At 35.5% G+C, this 19,903-nt stretch overlaps 2 protein-coding genes across 10 annotated transcripts in view; one reads left to right on the top strand and one right to left on the bottom strand.

The window, feature by feature from the left end:
- Positions 1–330: 330 nt before the first annotated feature.
- LOC101166866 (protein phosphatase 1 regulatory subunit 12B) lies at positions 331–8,228 on the top strand. Of its 2 annotated transcripts, XM_023954962.2 has the most exons (7): positions 331–638; positions 3,273–3,289; positions 3,419–3,554; positions 4,095–4,196; positions 4,294–4,344; positions 4,417–4,467; positions 7,465–8,228. In XM_023954962.2, exons 1-7 carry the CDS (start codon positions 537–539, stop codon positions 7,549–7,551), a joined length of 546 nt encoding a protein of 181 aa, XP_023810730.1. In that variant the 5' UTR covers positions 331–536; the 3' UTR covers positions 7,552–8,228. The 2 variants fall into 2 exon arrangements, with proteins under 2 accessions (XP_023810730.1, XP_023810731.1); XM_023954963.2 differs by lacking the exon at positions 4,417–4,467.
- Positions 8,229–8,972: 744 nt separating this feature from the next.
- Positions 8,973–19,903, bottom strand: part of LOC101157206 (synaptotagmin-2) — a 31,797-nt gene continuing 20,866 nt past the window's right edge. For 4 of the 8 annotated variants that reach the window (XM_011475005.4, XM_078947261.1, XM_020703245.3 and 1 more), the window contains 6 exons: positions 18,284–18,409; positions 16,049–16,216; positions 14,798–14,965; positions 13,851–13,968; positions 13,086–13,219; positions 8,973–12,705 (listed from right to left, as the gene is read on the bottom strand). In XM_011475005.4, coding sequence (XP_011473307.1) covers positions 12,490–12,705; positions 13,086–13,219; positions 13,851–13,968; positions 14,798–14,965; positions 16,049–16,216; positions 18,284–18,409 — 930 coding nt within the window. In that variant the 3' untranslated portion in view covers positions 8,973–12,489. Of the gene's footprint in view, positions 12,706–13,085; positions 13,220–13,850; positions 13,969–14,797; positions 14,966–16,048; positions 16,217–18,283; positions 18,434–19,903 lie in introns of all 8 variants that reach the window. The other 4 variants (XM_011475003.4, XM_078947260.1, XM_011475002.4 and 1 more) reach the window with 1 other exon arrangement.

Raw genomic sequence — 19,903 nt, 5'->3', positions numbered from 1 at the left:
GTTACCATGGATCAGAAAGGATATACTGTGAGTGGTTATAAATGTGGACACTTGAACAAAGTCCAGTAAGTCCAGTAAATGTAAGAAAGTCATTATTTACACCTTTTTTTTGTATTTACATTCAGATTTCTTAAGATGTTCCCCTTCCTAAATTTCACAGGATCTTTAGAAATAGTTAGAAATTGTATTTGTATTAATTTGTAGAACCGTCTTGAGCCAACTGAGGGTCCCTATGAATAAGACGGTTGTCATTTTTGTGTGTATTCACACAGGCACACTCACTACAGCCCGCCTACTTCCTCTAATGTCTCACACTTGTGCTTCTCTTTCATTCTCATCTGGTAGGCAAATTCCTAACATCCCTTCAAGATTACTCTTACATTGTTGACTTCAGCTGAAGAGACAGACACCTGATTTCGTGTGCACTGGAAACTATTTTAACCCTTCCTCACCTTGCTGAAACTGCTTTGCTTTAAAACAAAAAGCGTTTTGTTGGTGCAATTGCTCGTATTGAAGCCGATTGTAACTTGGGAGCAATGTCATCTCTGCTTTCTCAGAAAAAAGATCAGCCGTGCCTCAAAAAGGAATTTTATGATTCTAGTTCAACTTCATCTACTGCCAACACCAGGAGCCAAAGGGTAAGGCCTGATTCTTCAGAATATTCTGTTTGTTTACCTCAAGGAAATGGCTTTGCGGAGATGGTATAAACACCAGCTATATTTTTTGTTCTTCATCAAATATATTTATGGGGCCACAAATGTTTTTCTGGATGTTGCTGTAATACGAATGTACTGTTTGATTGTTGCATTAGAACTGCTTTTTAAAGAAAAGAAAAAAAACATTTTTTTTCTAACAGTTGAGTAGTTTGGACTAAACTGAGAACACCACAGGCAGCAATATTTCTATTTTCACTTTATTGCTTTTTGACTTTCAAGGCAGAAGCATAAAGATAAAGTATGTTAAAAAATTGTTTAATCATTTGCCTCAAAATGCAGACGTTCTCCTCCTTTAACAGTAATATTTAATGGAGACATAAGGCACTCTTCACGGCTAGACCATATCATTTTTCTATTACTCTATTATATCGCATATTAAATATTTTAATTACATAATTAAGTAATATTATTAGGGAAATTCATTAGCACTAATTCACTTTTTTTGTCATTTGTACAACAGTTTTATTTAAAATTGATGTATTTTTATAGTTAAAAAATAATTTTGGCATAAGCCAAATTACCTTGTAAAAAGCAGAAGTCAAAGTCTAAATGTATTTGAACTGCATATGTATTTAATTGTTTTAAATTACAAGCTTTTAAGTAAACCAAAAATCCATATGATTGTGATGCAAACAACATCTTGATGCTGGATGACAGGAGAGCAAGAAAACCGAGGGGGTGCAGCACGATGAGGGGGAACAGAGAGTCGGAGGGACAGAGAGCTTGGAGGACTTGCATGTGGGAACACACAGTATTTATGGATGTTTATCTCTCTGCCGGTCCTTCGGGAAGCTCACATTTTCCATTAGAGATTTGCTGGCAAGCATGCAAAAAAAATTCCATCTGATCCTTGAGATCTGGAAAGGCTTTTGCTGCAGCCTAACGATAGAGAAACAATTGAGGGCAAATGAGACAAAATTATACATTTTCCACAATGATCACTAATGATTAATGTAAAGCAGGGGTTTATTAATAAATGCATAATCAATAATCACCTAACTTTAAGTGTGTAAGAGATCTAAAGCTCCTGAAGTCCAAAGAAATTTTTTTTTTCCTTTAAAGTTTAAAATTTACTCTACTTTCAGTGACAACATCATCTTTAAAAAAGAGTGCATCTTTTAAAGGACAAAGTATAAACTTATAAAAGTGCATACTGTGTCGGATGCTGGTGTTATATAACAAAATCATTTTATTTTATGTATTGATTTATAAAGCACCTTCCACCACCATTCAAGGACGCCCAAACTGCGGTATACAATATTACATCAATAAATATTTAAAATGCTGAAACAATTAGACAAAAAATTAATAATATGATGATACAAAGATAACAACTGTTAAACAAAAGATTAGAAACGCGATAAAAGGTCAGCTTGGAACAAACTAAGGCACTGTAGGGGAGGAACAGTTCAGCTTTAGAACTATCCAGGAGGGTAACCTCTTTAATAGCCGGTGGCAGTGTGTTAAAAAGTTTGGTCTTATCCTGGTTTGATCTTTTACAACTTAAAGGTTCCTGCAAGATAAAAAGATCAAACTGACACTATGGATTATCTTTTTTATGTTTATGCAAATGTTTAGCTGACAGTAAAGAGAAGTTGCCACTGTTACATGTATCAAAGCAACACTAGATCATTCGATAAATGTTGAGAGGGTGTCATTGTCTTGTCTGATGGGGATTGAAGTAATTGCTCATATTTTCAAATTTAAGCCAAAATAAAGTTCATTTTAGTTGAGGGACATTTTGTCTTAAAATTGCACTTTGATTTTTTGTTTAAAAATTGTCATCTGGTAAAGAATGGTGAACTTCTCCCCACTACATTTCTTAGTTCATCTTTATTAAAATCTTGAACACAGTGATTTTTGTGTCAATGACGTCACCCTCTGGTTCTCACAGACTAAACCCACAAGTCCATATTCATTCTGGACAGAAGTTGGTGAATGCAAGTATTTAAAGTAAAAAGGTGGACATTTCGAAACATTTTTCTACCAGAGGTTGAATAGATGGTTTAAACGTTATAATTCCAATACTATGTCATATTTTACCTAAAAACTGGAAAATAAACATGACTTTTATCTTTTTATTCTTTATAAAAAAGAATTCAATGCCTTCCCACCTAGACCCCTGAAGATTTTTTTATCCTTGCAGAAAAGAATTACTTGTTCTACTTTTTTAATTGAAAGTCTCTTGGGACATAATCCCAACATCCCCTCTAACTTTAGTCGACAGTATCTGCGGGTCACTGCCAGAGCTATTACCTTTTTTGGATGTGTTTAGTTGTCTGCCGTTGTCAGTTTATTTAACCATTTACTCTCCCTGCACGTCTCCCTTTAACTGCTTTTGGTATGAAACACTGCTATAAACCTTTAAATGGAAAGTTAGAGCAAGCCTTCTGCGCATGGGTCAAATTTATTTGACCTGTGTTCCCAATTGACAACTATTCTTTTTATCTGACTTTGTAAATGCATTGATACATTTTGCCTTCTCTAGAATCATCACAAATGTTCTGACAAAAAAACTGATGACATTAGCTCACAATTCTTGTCTTCTTTTTTCAGCATGAAAGACTATCCAGGTAAGTTTACTCTCATTTTGTTTAATGTTTTAAAACAAGAAAAACTTAGAAAAAGATTTTCAGGATGACACAAATCCTCCACTTGTTTTTAACCTTAAGAGCAACTGAATAGTTCTATTATGTTTAAAGATTGGGTCTTACCAGGACCGAAGTCCCAAATGACTCATCAACAAACCATGCCGAGTCATACTTCCTGCAGAGACAAAGGAGACTTTCTGCAAGAAAAAAGGCTGAAGAGGAGAGCATGAACAGCGAGTACAAAAAGGCAGGTGATGCCCTTCAGATTGAAGGTAGAAAGTTACGGTTGAGGCTTCATTAAAAAAAAATAAAAAAAATATTTCAGCTGATTGTTTGGAAAAATTCACTTCATGGTTATCAGAGAAAGAAAACTAACAACAGACCAACATTTTTTAAAAGAGAGATAAGTGATCATAAACAATTGAAAGGTACATTCATAAATTATACTTTCTTTTAAAAAAATCAGTAAAATGCATGATAAAAATAATGATGATAACATTGAGGTGATTCTATTTTAGGCTTTGGAGTAGTTACTCTTCAAAAGTCTTTCCCAGTTTTGGTTATTTACAGTTTGCTTTAATAAATGTAATTGACCTCAGTCAATTACAATTTTTATGTATGTTTTTTATGTACTAGTTCAATGTAATTTACAACCTACAAATGACAAAAGATTTAGTTGCCAAGGTTACATTGTGGCAGGTGCAGTGTTCTTAGGCTGCTGAAGTTTGCTAAATGAGTTTCCTTGGATGAATTCTTTTAAAATCGATTATCAATACTCATTTTCTAGATGTATGAAAAGGCTGTAGTAACCAATGAAAGACTCAAGTCCCGTCTGGAAACAAGTAAGCAGGACCTTGCAGTGATTCAGGAGCAGCTGCAGACAGCACAGGTACAGACAGCAGGAATCCTCTCAAGACCTCAGAAAATACACTTTTGTTTGTCTAGAGCTGCAGACCCTTGAACTACTCTTTTTTTTTTTTTTGCAGAACCAGAGGACTTGTGACTCAAGCTCAAAAATGCTTGAAGCAGAAAAACAGGTATGAACTTGTGAAAGTATGAATTTATCTTTTCAGTATTTTATCACGATACATATGAAATTATCTTCATAGGAAAGTTGGAGCCTTAAAAAGAGGATATCAGATATGGAAGAACAGTTAAAGGTAACGATTTATGTCTCTTTAAAAGTTGTTAACTTACTCTAAGGTTACTAGAGTCAACAGTAGGCCGGCTGTGCTAAGCAGCACTGAGGCTTTGTGTCCTGGGCTGAGCTGCTTTGTCTGAATGACTCTAGCTAGCATTGTTTGTCACCATTCTGCTGCAGATGGAATGAGTGAACTGTTTGACGATGGAGCTGGGGATCCATCAGTACTCTGTGCAACTCCTACAACTGTCTGTGTTTGTACCATGGGAATACAAGGGAAACAAAAAAACTCTTGTTTCTGTGAATAAAAGGTCTGAACAGTCACAAGATGCTGAATATAGACCCTCACTGGACACACATGACTTCATAAGGGTGCATGTTTAAAATCTGAAGCTGTTTTATTGATGATATACGGTATTTAGATTTATTTAGATCGGACTCTTTTCTTTAGTGATACAAGAGGTTTTTGGGAGCATTATTGAAGGTTTTGCTAGGTGTTGTTAAAAAGCTGCTGCCTAATGATTTACGTTTTATTTCAAGTTGATTAAGTACAACAAAAAATAGTGAACTACAGCACCTCATTAGCAAGCTGTGTTTAGAATATTACAGCTGTTGGTAGATGGTAGATTTATTTGATTTTGCGATGATCAAAAATACTAGTAAAAAACAAAGATGATAACATTTTACTTTTAAATATTAATAAGTCCAATGTCAAAATTCAAGTGGAAAAATAAAAGTTTTCTGTCTTTAAGAATATTACAAAATGTTTAATGTTGTAATTGTGGACATGGGCTTTCGTGCAGGAAAGGTAATCATTTGCTTAATTGCTCAAGTGTTTGGAGAACATCTGTTTATTGCATTATATAAACATGTAATACCTAAATCTTTTAAGGACCCATTCCAATAGAAATGGTGTATTTGGTATTTTAACATGGTTATGTTGTATTTTATTTCAGTATGGAAGACATTTATAAAATAATTTAAGATTAAAACTTTGTTTTGGAGTATTTCGTTATGCAAAGTGTGATTGATCAGGAGCAGAAAACCCGCTGTTTAAAAAAGTTCTGATGCAGCGAGTGAAATGGGCAGGTCAAAGTCTCCCTTACTTCTCTCTATTCTGATGCATTCACTTGCAGACAAATAGATATATTAATGCCTTCCTTTTCCTTGTCTGAGCTGCCACCTGGCTCCAAAGTGTATGGCTGGATAGGTCGCATATTGCTCGCCCTTTTTTCTTTCACCACTTATGAGATTGCATGAATTTTGCTGATATTCCATTTGTTTGCCAATACTACTTAGGCTGTATCCAAAATGACCCTCTACTGTCTAAACCACAAAAGATTATATTGTGCCGGACCATCTAGCGCCCTGGATTTTAATACAATTTGAACACGTGCTCAAAAGTCTTTTCTTTTTTTTTACACCAGTTATTTCATCACCTATTTCCCAAAATAAATACCTGATAAATATGAACATTTTACAAAGACTGTTTATGAATCCACTGAAAACTTGCGTGATTTATAAAAAGCATATTTCCAAAAATTAAATTTATGTCGTCTCCTTAGTGTGACTAGTTTCCCTCAATTTTTTCAAATGACAAATTGTTTAACCCTTGTGCTATCTTAGATGACCCCACCCTTACATTGACGTGTTCCCCCTACCATGACAAAGGTGGATAAAGGTGGAAAGATTTCATGTAATCCATGGACACCAGTGAAGATCACAAATCATTGAAGAAAAAAGGTTCAGAGCACTGTCTAGTGGGTCTAGATGACCCAACTCCCAATGTTTAAGTGCCTAGGATAGCACAAGGGTTACACGCAATGCATTGTGCTTCATGTTTGTCAATCTAGTGAGCATTGATGCACAATTGTTTTGCACAGAGACTTCTGGGAAATTTCTCGGGCACTGAGTTTTGAATTGTAGATTTGGACACACTTCCAATCTGTAGGACTCCCCTATAAGTCCCTATAGAGGACTTAAAGGGGATTAGTGAATTAGAATTAGTGAATTCCTTTGCAATCTCACATGCAATCTCCACAACTACTAAGTTAGTTGTAACATTTTTGACACTAACAAAATACACCACTGTAAATGTTACAAAATGCAAGTCTGTTGTCTGTTCCTCGTGCAGATATTATCATGTATCTTTAGAACAACTGGAACAGATGATCAATCCAATCAAACACACAAAAAGGAACTAGACAAATAAAAGTTAATGTACTTGAGTTAGAGTACTGGTTTTTCAGTGTAACCAGTTACTATCCAACCATCAGAAAGTTAACTTGATTATTAACATGTTATTTGTCACAACCAATTTACCACAAAAAGGCAAGTTCAAGTATGCAAAGGAAAATGCACAAGCATACCTGAAAACTGAACAACTGATGGGGACGAGGAAGCACATTCCTTTACAGGGTTTATTAGAAGACTTGAGTAACAACATAAGTTCTTGATGACGTCTCACTTAAAAAATGCTACGATACAATGTTTTTTCAGGAAAGAGGAAAACAACTTTCATAGACATAGTAAGCTCTTACACTGCATAACCTGTTATACCAGAAACTTAGTACAGGAATCGTTGATGGTCCCAGGTGCCATCTAGTGCAATGCAAAGGTAATACAAAGCAAGTTATAAAGTCATCATACCTTATTTTTAAGTTTAATTATGCAATTTATGCAACAAACTTACATCACATTATTGAACAACAGTTTAATACACTAAAGGGAAGTGTTAAATACTTTCTATTATTTTTTTTTTTTTCTGTAAGGTAGCTTCTGTGCAGAGGATGATATCAGTATAGGTTGAATACCTGATCTAGTAGAGCAGCTCTAGATCCCTGATGTTGCTGACATGGGCAGAATCTACTAGAAGTTACATACATTTTTATTTTATTTATCTAACTAACTGTGTGATTTATTTGTGATTCTTTTGTTGACTGCATAACAAAAAAACATCACCCCTTCTCCTACGCTTGAACAATCAGTAACTGTTTGAATGATTCTGTCTCCACAGGTTAAAGCAGAGCTGAAGATGGAGAACCTTAAACTCAAGGATGAGAATGGAGCTTTAATCCGCGTCATCACAAAACTTTCCAAATAAAATGAAGAAAATAAAAAAATGAAACGAGTGGAAACCGAACCAAGAAAACATCAATATACTGTAAATCATGTGGACATTTATAGACTATCAAAAAACAGCAGTTTTTCTTTTCTAATTTGTACATTTGAGTGTGGTAAATACACTGTAGGTGAGTGGGAGAATTCATTGTATCAAAGTCTGATTGCTCATTAGCTCAGCTGGTTGAGTGAAGGAGAATCTGTGCAGAGAACGTCACCTCATGTAGTTCTTTTGCTGCTTTCGTGTAGAAATATCATAAAAATTTTGCTTGTCTGCTGTCCACCAAACCGTAAAATAGAAATGTTTGAAATCTAATAACTAACCTGCTTTTTACGCATTTTACAGTTTATTACATGTTTATGTACATTCACAACACAAGTATTTAATGATGTTAGTTTGTTTGTGCTTTGTTCACTTTGCTAATTGCACTGTTTATCTACAAAGAGAGCATTCCACTGCAGCATTTAAGAAGAACATCTAAAATAAATATAGAAATATAAATATACATAAATGTAACATCAGAACTACTTACAGGAACCAATATTAAATTACTTGTAATAAATGAGGAATATGACAGTAATATATTCTTTGTAATTGGTATTTTAAGTGCACTAATTTGTTAGTATTTTTGTTAAATAAAGTCATTTTTATTATATAAAGCTTTTTGTCTGTTATTCATACAGCAGTTTTTTAAATATATTTTTGATATTTATAAATATTTTGTAATGCTTATATTGATTCTCGTGAGCTAACAAGGCAGCCAAGATATCACTGCAGAAGCATCACCATGGAAACTGTATTCTGAGTTGATCCACATGCAGACAGTGACGTCATATTTACAAGCAGAAGATGAATGTGCTACATTTTTCAAAAATATAAAACATCGTTTTGGAGTTTAATCTTGCAGATGCCTCAATAGTTTTATAGCATGATCAATTAAAAAATATTAAAACAAAAGTAGTAAAATTTTACATTTATCTTTTATCATTATCAATTAAGCTTAAGTAGATTGAAAATACTGATATGTTTAGTTTTTCTTTACTTATTTAATCAAGAGTGAGCATTTTAGCGTAAATTTATCAATTAAACATCGCAGCTGTGCAAGCAAAAAAAAATAGTGGCTCAATACTGACATCTTCTGGCCAAAAATCGAACAAGGATTTGATGTGTGTATTTAACCCTTGTGCTATCTTAGATGACCCCACCCTTACATTGATGTGTTCTTCCTACCATGACAAAGGTGGATAAAGGTGGAAAGATTTCATGTAATCCACGGACACCAGTGAAGATCACAAATCATTGAAGAAAAAAGGTTCAGTGCACTGTCTAGTGGGTCTAGATGACCCAACTCCCAATGGTAAAGTGCCTAGGATAGCACAAGGGTTAAACACTGAACAAAGGAAGGCATTAAATTGCTTTTATTTCCGGTGATTACAGATTGACAAAACGTAGTTATGTCTTTGTTGTCCATCGTATTTGAACTTTTTTGTGTAATGTTGCAAGTGTTCACATTTTTGTTCTTTTTGTATGCTTTGTTTTACTGGAAAACATGGACTCAGTAAAGATATTAAGTAATGCAGTTTACAAAAAGGAGAGCAGGGGACACACCACTACAAAAACACAAAACAAGACTCAAAACACACAAGCATTACCTTGACAATGTGCTCAGTGACTTAGTAAATAAATAGAAGCATTGAGGATCAGGTTATGATCTGTTACATGATTATGATAGTTAAAACACCAGGTTCACATTAAAGCTTAGTATATGCTGATTGTGTTCTCTCATAAGGAGACTAAAATTGACTTATCAATTTTTAAGACTGTGACTGATCAGTAAAACCACTTTTTTATTTTGCAAATTAATTAAATTTTTAACTTGACAATTTTACTTGGCATGGTCCTTCACAAATGGATGATTAAACAAATGTTTTTGTAAGTAGGAGCACAGATATATATATACATACATATATATATATATATATATATATGTTTTCTTGATGTATGGTCAGTAACGGCATTACTAATCATAAATGGCAGGCTTTTATAAGAGGGACATGTGTCATATAACCAGTTCCCCATTAGATTACACTACTTTAACAGGGTTACCAATAAGAAAATAAAGTTGTTGTTTTTTTTAAAAAAAGACAAGTTTTGTATTAGGATTTATTGTGACAATCAACAAATGTCGGCATTAGTGTGCGGGGTGTTAAATTTGTCATGTGAAGCTCTGAACTAAATTATGAAAAAAAAAAGTTTAATAATAGTTTCCATGAAAATTGAGATTTTATTGATTATAAAAGGAAATAATTAAATTGATTTAAAAAAAATGGATTTGCAAGTCTCTGTGATTTTATACAAAGTATAATGAAACATCACTGATACACAAAGTGACTTGAAATGTATTGCTTTTGGGTAAGCCGTACCGATGGGGCAGGCAGATGTATGAAGTTGAAGACCCAAAACACTAACAGTGAAGAAAACACAGAATGTCAGTCATGCAGTTTTTTTTCAACATATTGGAGTCCAACACGTGACACACAAAATACAGAAACACACACAAAATATGCTTTCAGCCAGTGTGGACCCTAAACATGGGTAACAGACATACATCATTTGTTTTGTCATAAAAATCAAGCACTTGAAGTCAGTTTCTTCGTATTTTTTTTTACAATTTTATTATCAAAAATTACTCACAACACAAACACACACACAACATAATTAGCTTTTGTATTTAAAACATGCTGCTATTTACATACTTGTGATTACATGCTGTAAGCCTATTAACAGATCTGCGTTACTGCATAATTATAATAATAGAACGGGGAACAAAAGCATGCTGTTTTTTGTTTGTTTTATCTGAAGATCGGCAACATTATGGAAGCAGTAGGTAGATGTTGAATTTAGGTAGAAATAAAATGCTCCACACTATTGAAAATTCTTATGTTGACGTTCATAAACCGCTGAATCTTTTAAAATATTTGTGTAATTGATGGAAGTCCTTAATTTGAAAAACTTTTATTTGCTTTGTGAGGTTTGTTAGAAGATTAGTGGATTTAAATCGAAAGTTAGAAAGGTAGCTTACTACAGGGGGCAAGATACCAGTTCAATGACTGGTTACGGAACTGACTGCTCTTTCAGTTCAGGCAAGCAAACCTCTGATTGTTAATGCATCTCACAGACATGAATCCGAGCCCATTTGATGTTTTCTTTATTTTTTGTAGCAAACAACTGCAAATCTGTGTTTAAAAATCTCTATAGACAGTGCCACTTTGAGTAAAAGAAAAAATAGTTTCAAACATTTCTCATTGTAGCAAATGCTTTTATAGTTTGTCTCCAGCAATAAATTTATTTATAACACAAATGTTTGGATGTCAAAAAGGAATATTGTTTACTTTTTCTGAGCTGAGCAAGCCGTCATATTTGCCGGCTAAAAAGGTTCCAGTATTGATTGGTGGACTTTCCTCTCTTTCATCAATGACTTATAAGTGTTTTTTAAAGTAAAGTTTGACCAAAAAAAAAACTTACATGATCATTTGGCAAAGTTTGGGAAGCTTTTGGACACCAGTTATGTTGCTATTTTAAATAAAAAGGAAACATTTAAATGAAACGGCTGCATATAAGAACTATAACATAAAATCACCTGATGTTATTTATTACCTGATTATGATAGCACACACTTGTTTTTCTTGTCTCCTGCACACCACATGGCATTTATAATGAAGTTCTAACATTCCCACTCTGCAGCATTTCATTTTTAGGATTCAAAAGCACACTAAGAAAATAATACGAGGCATGATACATGCTTCATTTTCTATTTGGTTTGAGCCGATGGTCCAGAGTTGTGTACTGTATTGCATGTTTCACTCAGCAGGTGCCATGTTCACTTTCTACAAAGTTGCATTTTATGCTTGAACTAACAACACTTTACAGACAGCAGTTGCAGCTTACACTTAAAATTCAGGTCTGGACAAAAACATTTTGTATATGACGGAGGCCCTTTTGCTTCAGGAAAAGGGACTGAACAGCAGAACACTCCAAAGGCAGTCAAAGATAGACACGACAATGTTTAAAGAAACCAAGACCGATGGCACTTCTAGCACTGAATAAGTATGCTTTTATATCCAAGTGTTTTAACACAGAAACCCCATGGCACATTCACAGGGTCCATGACAGCTTTTGAACAACATTCACCCTCTTGAAGACAGTTATTTAAACCCAACAGGTATCTCAAAGCATCACATCAGGAAGGCACGCTTGTAGTCCTGTCCTACATCACATCCATCTGAATAAATGCCTTAAGCCTGAATGCATAGATGCACCTTTAGCAACTAAACAAAATGAACAACAAACATCATGTCATTCTTACTAAACTGTTGCAGCGTTAATCACTGTAATTCCCTGACCTCAGCCTCATCCCTATAGCTAGATCTACTTTTTGAATAGATGTAAACCAACTCAGTGAACAGTACAACAGTACTTTTTATTGCAGGTTATAGCACGCTCATTAACAAGGTAAGTTACTGGTTCCAGTGTGTGCACAGCAGTGTTGAGGTAAATAAAGCATGCTCTAACAACTAAACTAAAGCTTTATATCCAGCAATGTTTTCAAAAAGACCTTTATCCAACGTCAGAACCCTCAACATCTGTTGTATGTATCTTCAGATCAGAAGACTTTAAGTGAATTCTTTAACCACACTCTTCTCTGCATTCATCATATCACTTTAACAAGTGAAATCCCAAGCTTTGAAGGAGTTTTCTTCGACTTAATCATGACTGAGAACATATTCTAAGTCTCTTTTTTGCTTGGCAAGATTCATAGTAGTCATCTTTCATTTTTTGGGATTCATGCAAAGTAGGAAATGGGGGGAGAATGAAGGAGGATTTTTCTGAGTAAGGACATTAGCTGGTTGATGGAGCGTGCTACTTCTTTGCAAACAGGGCTGCCAGCTGACCATCAATATCCTCTTCAGGTTGCAGTACGTGCCACTGGGCGATGGGACGGCGTGGATTAGCCAGCATGTCGGACCAGTGCTTCAGGCCCAAGCCAGTGGCTTTGCTGCCGACAAAGATCTTCCCGATGGCGTCGTTCTTTCCAATCTTGTCATAATCAAACACTGTGACAGCCACCAAGATTTTCTGCAAAGACAGTACAAGAAAAATTACTGTGTCTCACATCCAAAGGATGTTGTTCTGCATTCTTAACCCTTGTGCTATCCTAGGCACTTTAACATTGGGAGTTGGGTCATCTAGACCCACTAGACAGTGCTCTGAACCTTTTTTCTTCAATGATTTGTGATCTTCACTGGTGTCCATGGATTACATGAAATCTTTCCACCTTTATCCACCTTTGTCATGGTAGGGAGAACACGTCAATGTAAGGGTGGGGTCATCTAAGATAGCACAAGGGTTAAAATATAACCTGTGCTTATATGTTTTCACCTGTACTTTTCAAATGTTTTTATTTTCTGTCTGCATAGATTTTTTATTTTCATCAGTGAAATGAAGAATGTCTTTACCTGCATCTGTTCCAGGGGGATTTCAAAGCTGAAGGATTCATTATAGTAGGGGTTAAGGGTGTTTTTCTTCACTGTAGTCTTCTTTTTCTTGAGACGCTTACCACCTTGCAGCAGCTGTATCTTTACATAAGGATCTGAAAGGAAAATTCTTATGGCCTTTAGTGTTTTTGAACAAAAAATAAATTAATTAATAAAATCAACTACTAAAGGGAAAAAAATCTGTTTTCACCTATATCTTTAAATAAAATCAAAATTTTAAACATTATTTAAGAAGAATTTGTTGTTAAAAGAACAAAATTTTGCCATGTATTTAGAGAACCATGATTGTTCTTAGCCACAATACTGTTATGTAGTCATAAAAAATGTAAGGTGATGCAACATAACAAAAAATGTGTTTCCATATTGAGAATTAGCATTAATAATTTCTTTGAGGTACAGCATTTGCAGCATGGTTTAGGGTACAAATAAGAAAATATTGTTTTTTTTCTAAACTGTCTCTTTAGTGTACTATATAAAGCATTACTAAAATATATGGTTACAAAGTGGCTTTATTTAAAATCAAATGCATGCAGAGGTTTTGGTTCAATTTTCTCCGTCTAGTCCTTGAATGCAATAACAGCAGACAACATGAAATGGTGTGAAACTTCTAGTTATGCAATCGGATATAAACATATTTACGGTAATCTACAAATCACTATTACTGATCTTAATTGACACAATTTGAAGTCTGATACAGATCTGTGAGTTAATCAAACTTTTTCATACCAGATAAACCGCAGGCATCCATCTTCTTCAGGTTCTTTGCCTCCAGGATGCAGACTGTCAATTTCCCGGCAGTTGGAACATAACGGAGAGATATGCAGATGTCTCCAAGTTTTTCCGGCTGAGCAACCAGCACAGACAGAGAGGACAGAGAAATGACAAGTAGATTTGCTCATCACCCTTTTTGCATACTGCTATTTTTTTCTTAAAAAGAATAGCTTTTTTATTTTGGTAAAGACACTGCAGGTATCACACCTAGGGCCATCAAGGCAAAAATGTACTCTTTTATATGAAATTGATTCTGATTAGGAATTTTCTGTTGGCCAAAGTTCAGCTAAAAAAATCATCTTTTTTTAAATCTTGCCATGAAAAATACGTTGTCAAAGCACCAAACTGTCTGACTCAACTCGTTTTAACATTCCATCCATACACTATTTTGGCCACACCTACATTTCCCCAAAGAATTATTAGTCAAACTTACCATTTCCTATCCTACTTCTATCTTTGGTCATTCTTATTGATTCTGATAGCCTGCCATAGCTCGATTAGCAATCCATAATACATCCAAAACAGTTTTAAAGCAACAAATTTAGCTTCTGTTTACTTCTTCCATTGTTTTTTTGGGCAAGCTTTAGTTCACAACTAGAAGGGTTTTAGTTGTTGGCACTTCATTGTTTATCATTTCTTTAATAGTGACTCAATGATAAAAACTGTACAAATTTGGTTTTGACAAAGTAGTAACCTAAAAGTAAAACTGTTTATAACAACAACAAAAAACACAAGTTATGGAGATGTTACTGGAAATTTTTAGCAGAGCTTTACATCTTTATAGAAATGTTTTCACCAATATCACAAATTATTTAGCTATTGTAAAACTAATGTAAATGTAAAAGCTCAATTTCCCTATATTCTAAAAATGTGTTTTTGGTCATGGTGATTCTACACTGCACCTCCTCCTGATCAGCACTCTCCAGATCCCGCCACTCTTCAATCGGCCGTCCCAGGTCGATGGTGTTCATGGCCAGCTTCACTTCTCCAATGACGTCATGTTTGGAAAATCTGTCGTAGTCATACACAGACAAACACAGTGTTTTCCCTCCCAGCTCCTCATATGGAACCTGTTCAATTGAAAGAAATACATTTTTATTGGTCAAACACATGACACACGTTTAAAACGTTAAAGACTGTAAAGACCCATTCTAATGAAAATTGTTAATTTAGTGTTTGTTAAATGTTCTTGTGGCCTTTTTTCATGATAGAGGACACATATTGTATACAACATTAAGCATTGATGCAATTGTCATTACTGGTCACATAACTTAAACTTTCTGTGCGCTATCTAAACCAATATCTCAACTAAAAACGTCTTGACTTGAGAAAAAAAAGTCCTAGTATTTAACTTGGTGACATAGAACTGGATCTATTACTAAGTTGGAGACAAATCAAGGATTCATTTAGTTAATGTATATACCGAATATATATATATTTTTTATCTTCTTCCGTTTGTCCCTTTCGGCGTTATGGGGCTGCCGGAGCCTATCCCAGCCACTTATGGGCAAAGGCAGGGGACACCCTGGACAGGTTGCCAGGTCTGTCGCAGGGTCACACATCACACACCAAGCACTCTCACATTCACACCTATGGACAATTTAGAGTAACCAATTGACCTATGAAGCATGTTTTTGGCCAGTGCCTCCCACTAGCCAGAGATCCCGGAGAGAACCAACGCATGCATGGGGAGAACATGCAAACTCCACACAGAAAGGTCGCCCATTGTTGTTCTGTTTCAGGTCCCCCAGCCGGGACTTGAACCAGGGGCCTTCTTGCTGTGAGGCAAGAGCGCCAACCACTGCGCCACTGTGCAGCCCACCATACCAAATATGGTATTTTTATTTAGTGCTGCTGACCAGAATGCTTCGAGCTTGACCTAGAGCCACTTGTGCAGTCTCTGTGGGGCTCATTAGTGAAAACAGGGAGCAGCGCACAATCTTATCAATCCAGACAGTTTTAAGCCAATGCACAGACATTCCCTTTAAGCTAATTTGAGGGACATACACAACTTGAGTGCACATATTTTTTACAGTTTGTAGCAAAATCTAAATTTTACTGGCCTTTTGTCTAGAAGAAACATTTCAATTTTTCCCCTTTTTTTATTGAGGCTACGCATGGTCAGGTACTGTAATACAATCTGTAAAACCTACCTTAAAAACAAAAGTCTCATTGAAGACAGGGTTCAGCGTCTTCTTGTGCACCTTGGTGTCAAACTTCTTTTTCTTGTCAGGTAGAAGCAGCACTCTAACATAAGGATCAGAGGTTCCACCTGAATCCATGGACATGAGGTCTGCAGCTTGAAGGATTCCAACTGTGAGCTGTGGACAGACAACCAAGAAAGCGTAAGGAGACAGAATGATGAAAGCTGTTTCGACAAAATTGTGTCTGCCAGTTGCCCAGACAGGTCAGGGAAGGGGAGCAAGCATATTAAACCCAACAGTTTGTCATACAATATCTTTTGGTTGAGTAAACAGACACACATGATGTTAGTTTGTCAGGCTTAAATAAAAAAATGAAAAAAAATACAATTTGTGAATTATAAATTCCATCTTTTGAGTTGTGTAAATTCTTAATTTATCCAATCTTAATCTTCGATCCAATTTCAGTCATTTAAGTTCTACTTTCTGTCAGTTTAATATATTGACATTGAGTCATTACCTAAGGCGATGTCTTATTGCTATTGTTGCATCTGGAACATGTGCAAAAATAAACACTTCTTGTGTTGAGTCTTTGCAGTTATGACTGTTTCAGAAGGAAACAGAGAGAGTCATAACCTGTTTTGTTGCTCTGGGCCAAAATAACCTAATGTATATATTGTATATATAATGCATATATCGGATTAACTGATATTACTACAGTATATTGTAGTAATATCAGTTCATCTTTCTGTTATTCTGTTATTTTGTTAAACAAAATACAAAAAAAAAAAAACATCTTTTTATTGCTTAATTCTCACATTGTACATGTAACAGGTGGACAATAGTTGTGTAAATGTGCCAAAAGAGTCTGCAAAACTATTATTTTACTTTAAACTGCAAAAGTGCTTGCATGCGTTTACAAGCCAATGTCATTTGTAAAAACCTTGTGATCTTCCAACGCCAGTTTCAACGCCTCCTACCCAGACACGACTTTGCCGTCTTCTATCTTTTTGGGGTTACAATGTCTGCATAACATATAATCAACTTATGTATTCCTTTTTACCACTCGTGTTGGTCCCCCTTTCCTCTTTTCTAGAAAAATACATTCAAGACCGCCGGTTTCATTGTATTGGCAAAGTCCTTCTTCAATCCTGTTCTACACAACAATCTTCCCAATGACTTCCCTCTTACCCGTTTCCCTCACCCACACATGGAAATTTAGTCTGTTTACATCATCTCATCCATTTCCCTCCAGAATTTTCTCAGTGTCCTGTAGCTCCTATGCTACCTGGACAGGCATAACCACTTACAACATTCAACATCATACCTTCAATTTCCAGCTTTACACTCATTAACCTTTCAGGGACCTTCTTTACCTTTAGAAAAAAGGTTTTCAGCTAACTTCTCGTTCAGAAGCGCTCTTACTTTATTACTTTATTCCATCTACACAATGATAACACAGTTTGAACCTCATCATCATCATCAGCAGCCTGTCACGCCACTGCTGGCGGGTGGGTGGCCTCCACATCTTACTCCACTCATCACGGTTTTGGGCACTCTGGGTAGCTTGAACCTGTTTCTTATAAGTAAGTCTTGCTCCTGTTCCATCTGTTCTCTTGAACACACATGATATCCACCTTTCTTCTTTCCATTGCTAATCTTTGGTTTTTCCAGTCGAACTCCCAACATTCAAAGTACCCAAAGTACTCTGAATCCATACTCCTACTTTCCATTTTTTTTTTCTTTCTGTCTACAAACATCCCTTCATCCTCCTCTTATTGAACCCACAGCAGTCGAGTTTTCACTGCCCCCTCTGTAGGTCAACAGCACCAATGGCAGTCATTGCTAACCCGGGCCATGACCAATTTGGTAATTAAGATTGATAATTTAGCTTTGGTTTTATGCTGAATGTCCTTCCTGACCCCCTCTGCATTTACTTAGTCTTGGGACTGGTACAGTAAATCTCTGGACTGTGTCCCTTTGTGGTTGCATTAAAGGTTCATAATTACTACGATAAATACTTTTTAGGTTCAAGCAAAAAATAATGTTGGTGTAAAGACAAATAGCATTAAGTCTATGTGTATAACAAAAACACAGCATGATTTGGCCTCTTGAAATACAAAGTAGCAGACATTCATCCACCTCATCTTTGATTGTTAACGGTCCAGCTCCAAAATACAAATAGCAGAAAAATGTTTTTTAAGCACATTTCAGTATATATAAAGACTTTTTTTTATAGTCACAAACCTTTGTGTTTTCAAAGTCATACTCAATTGAGTATTGCAGTTTTCCCAGTTTTTCTTGTTCCTTCTCCTCTTCCTCTTTCTCTTCTTCCGTCATCCCAGTCTCGCCCTCGTCATCATCATCATCATCCTGGTATGCGATGTTTGATGCATTCTGGTGCATTGGAAAAGTAACAAAAACACTTTTAAAAGGTACATTCCAAAAAATTACATAACAAGACTCCCCATCATGTCGCATGCCACAGACAGAGCTCCAGGAATTGTACCGGTAAGTGGGAAATAAATATGTTCTTTATTGCTTATTTACTCACTACTTGATGATCAAAATCATGAAAGGTGAAAACTCTCCACTAATAATAACATAGTACTACCATGGCCAAAATATTCCATAGTCCTTGTTATGTTGTTTGTGTTTTATTATCAGTGGGAATTTCATTTGACATGCTTGCATAGAAACAGCCAGAGTCAGTGGAGGCATTGCATGCTAATTCCACTAAAATGATAATAAATGCAACAGGTGTCCCAGTGATGTTTGAGAAATAGGTGTTTGATAATTTCTCTGAACCACTGAACAGAGGACTTTCTGAACTACCTCACTCCGCCAGTTGCTGAATTTATGACAAAGCATAGCTGTTAAAGAAAAGAAAAGCATTTGATTTTATAAAAGGTATGATATTAAATAAATAACCAAAGTTATTTATTGTGCTGACGTCACATTATGTGATAACCAAAGTTATTTATTTCATGTAAAAGTCTAAGTGAAATCCCCTGTTTTTGACAAGACTTCATCATTTCACCATTAAAGCTTGCATAGACTAAAATCACTTTGGTAAAATAATAAAATTAACACTTTGTTTTTCTCAACAGAAGCACAAATCTCAAAGCAGACAAACCCAGTCCTGGACAAATCAAAACTTGGGGCGGATGCTGTGTGGCTGTGTTTTTAAACATGTGCCTCAGGCCCTCAGGTAAACGAGCAGTACCTACATTTTTAACAAGCTCTCTGTTAACAATAAGAGCTGGTAAAAGTAGTTGTACTATTTTATTTTTACTTTGACAGTTACGTAATTTAGATTTTACCTCTGTAATTTGCTAATACGATGTGCGCTTTGTTGTAAACTGGCTCTTATAAAGGTCTCATTTAAACTGTGAGATTGTCTTACATGATTCACAGATTTATTTGCATTTGACTCTTATTTAGGTATATAACAAATGCTCTACACACGGCTAAAGGAGACACTCGATTGTCAAGCCTCCTATTTTATGTCCCATATATACAGATATAACCTATCTGTTCAAAAGTTAGCATTGGCCTTATCTTTGCTTTGTGATCAAATGTTTCCATCGTTGCAACCAGTTCACGGTTCCTCGCCTCTCATCTACAGATGCTTCGACAACATCATTGTTGGGCCATCCAGGTCAAAAACACAAATGATTCTCCGTTGTAATTACCATAACCATTTGGCCTGCAAAACCGTTCGGGGTCCTTCGACTACTGCTGACGTCACTTTATGACCGATGATGTATCAGATAGTGATTGGTCTGGACAAATAAAGTTATTATGAAGTCCGTTGTAAACAAACAAAGCTCCGAAATAGAGCGAGAGTATCTTCTAAACATGCTT

Source organism: Oryzias latipes, chromosome 5, assembly GCF_053564925.1.
Source record: "Oryzias latipes strain Hd-rR chromosome 5, Olatipes_Hd-rR_3.1".
Classification (NCBI taxonomy): Eukaryota; Metazoa; Chordata; class Actinopteri; order Beloniformes; family Adrianichthyidae; genus Oryzias; species Oryzias latipes.
This window is presented reverse-complemented; position numbering and strand designations above follow the sequence as displayed.

Excerpts from the sequence above, each read along its gene's own strand:
- LOC101166866 (XM_023954962.2), top strand. The coding sequence starts at position 537 with ATGTCATCTCTGCTTTCTCAGAAAAAAGATCAGCCGTGCCTCAAAAAG. Across the intron at positions 4,345-4,416 it reads TGCTTGAAGCAGAAAAACAG|GAAAGTTGGAGCCTTAAAAA; the intron begins GTATGAACTTGT and ends TTATCTTCATAG. Across the intron at positions 4,468-7,464 it reads ATATGGAAGAACAGTTAAAG|GTTAAAGCAGAGCTGAAGAT; the intron begins GTAACGATTTAT and ends CTGTCTCCACAG.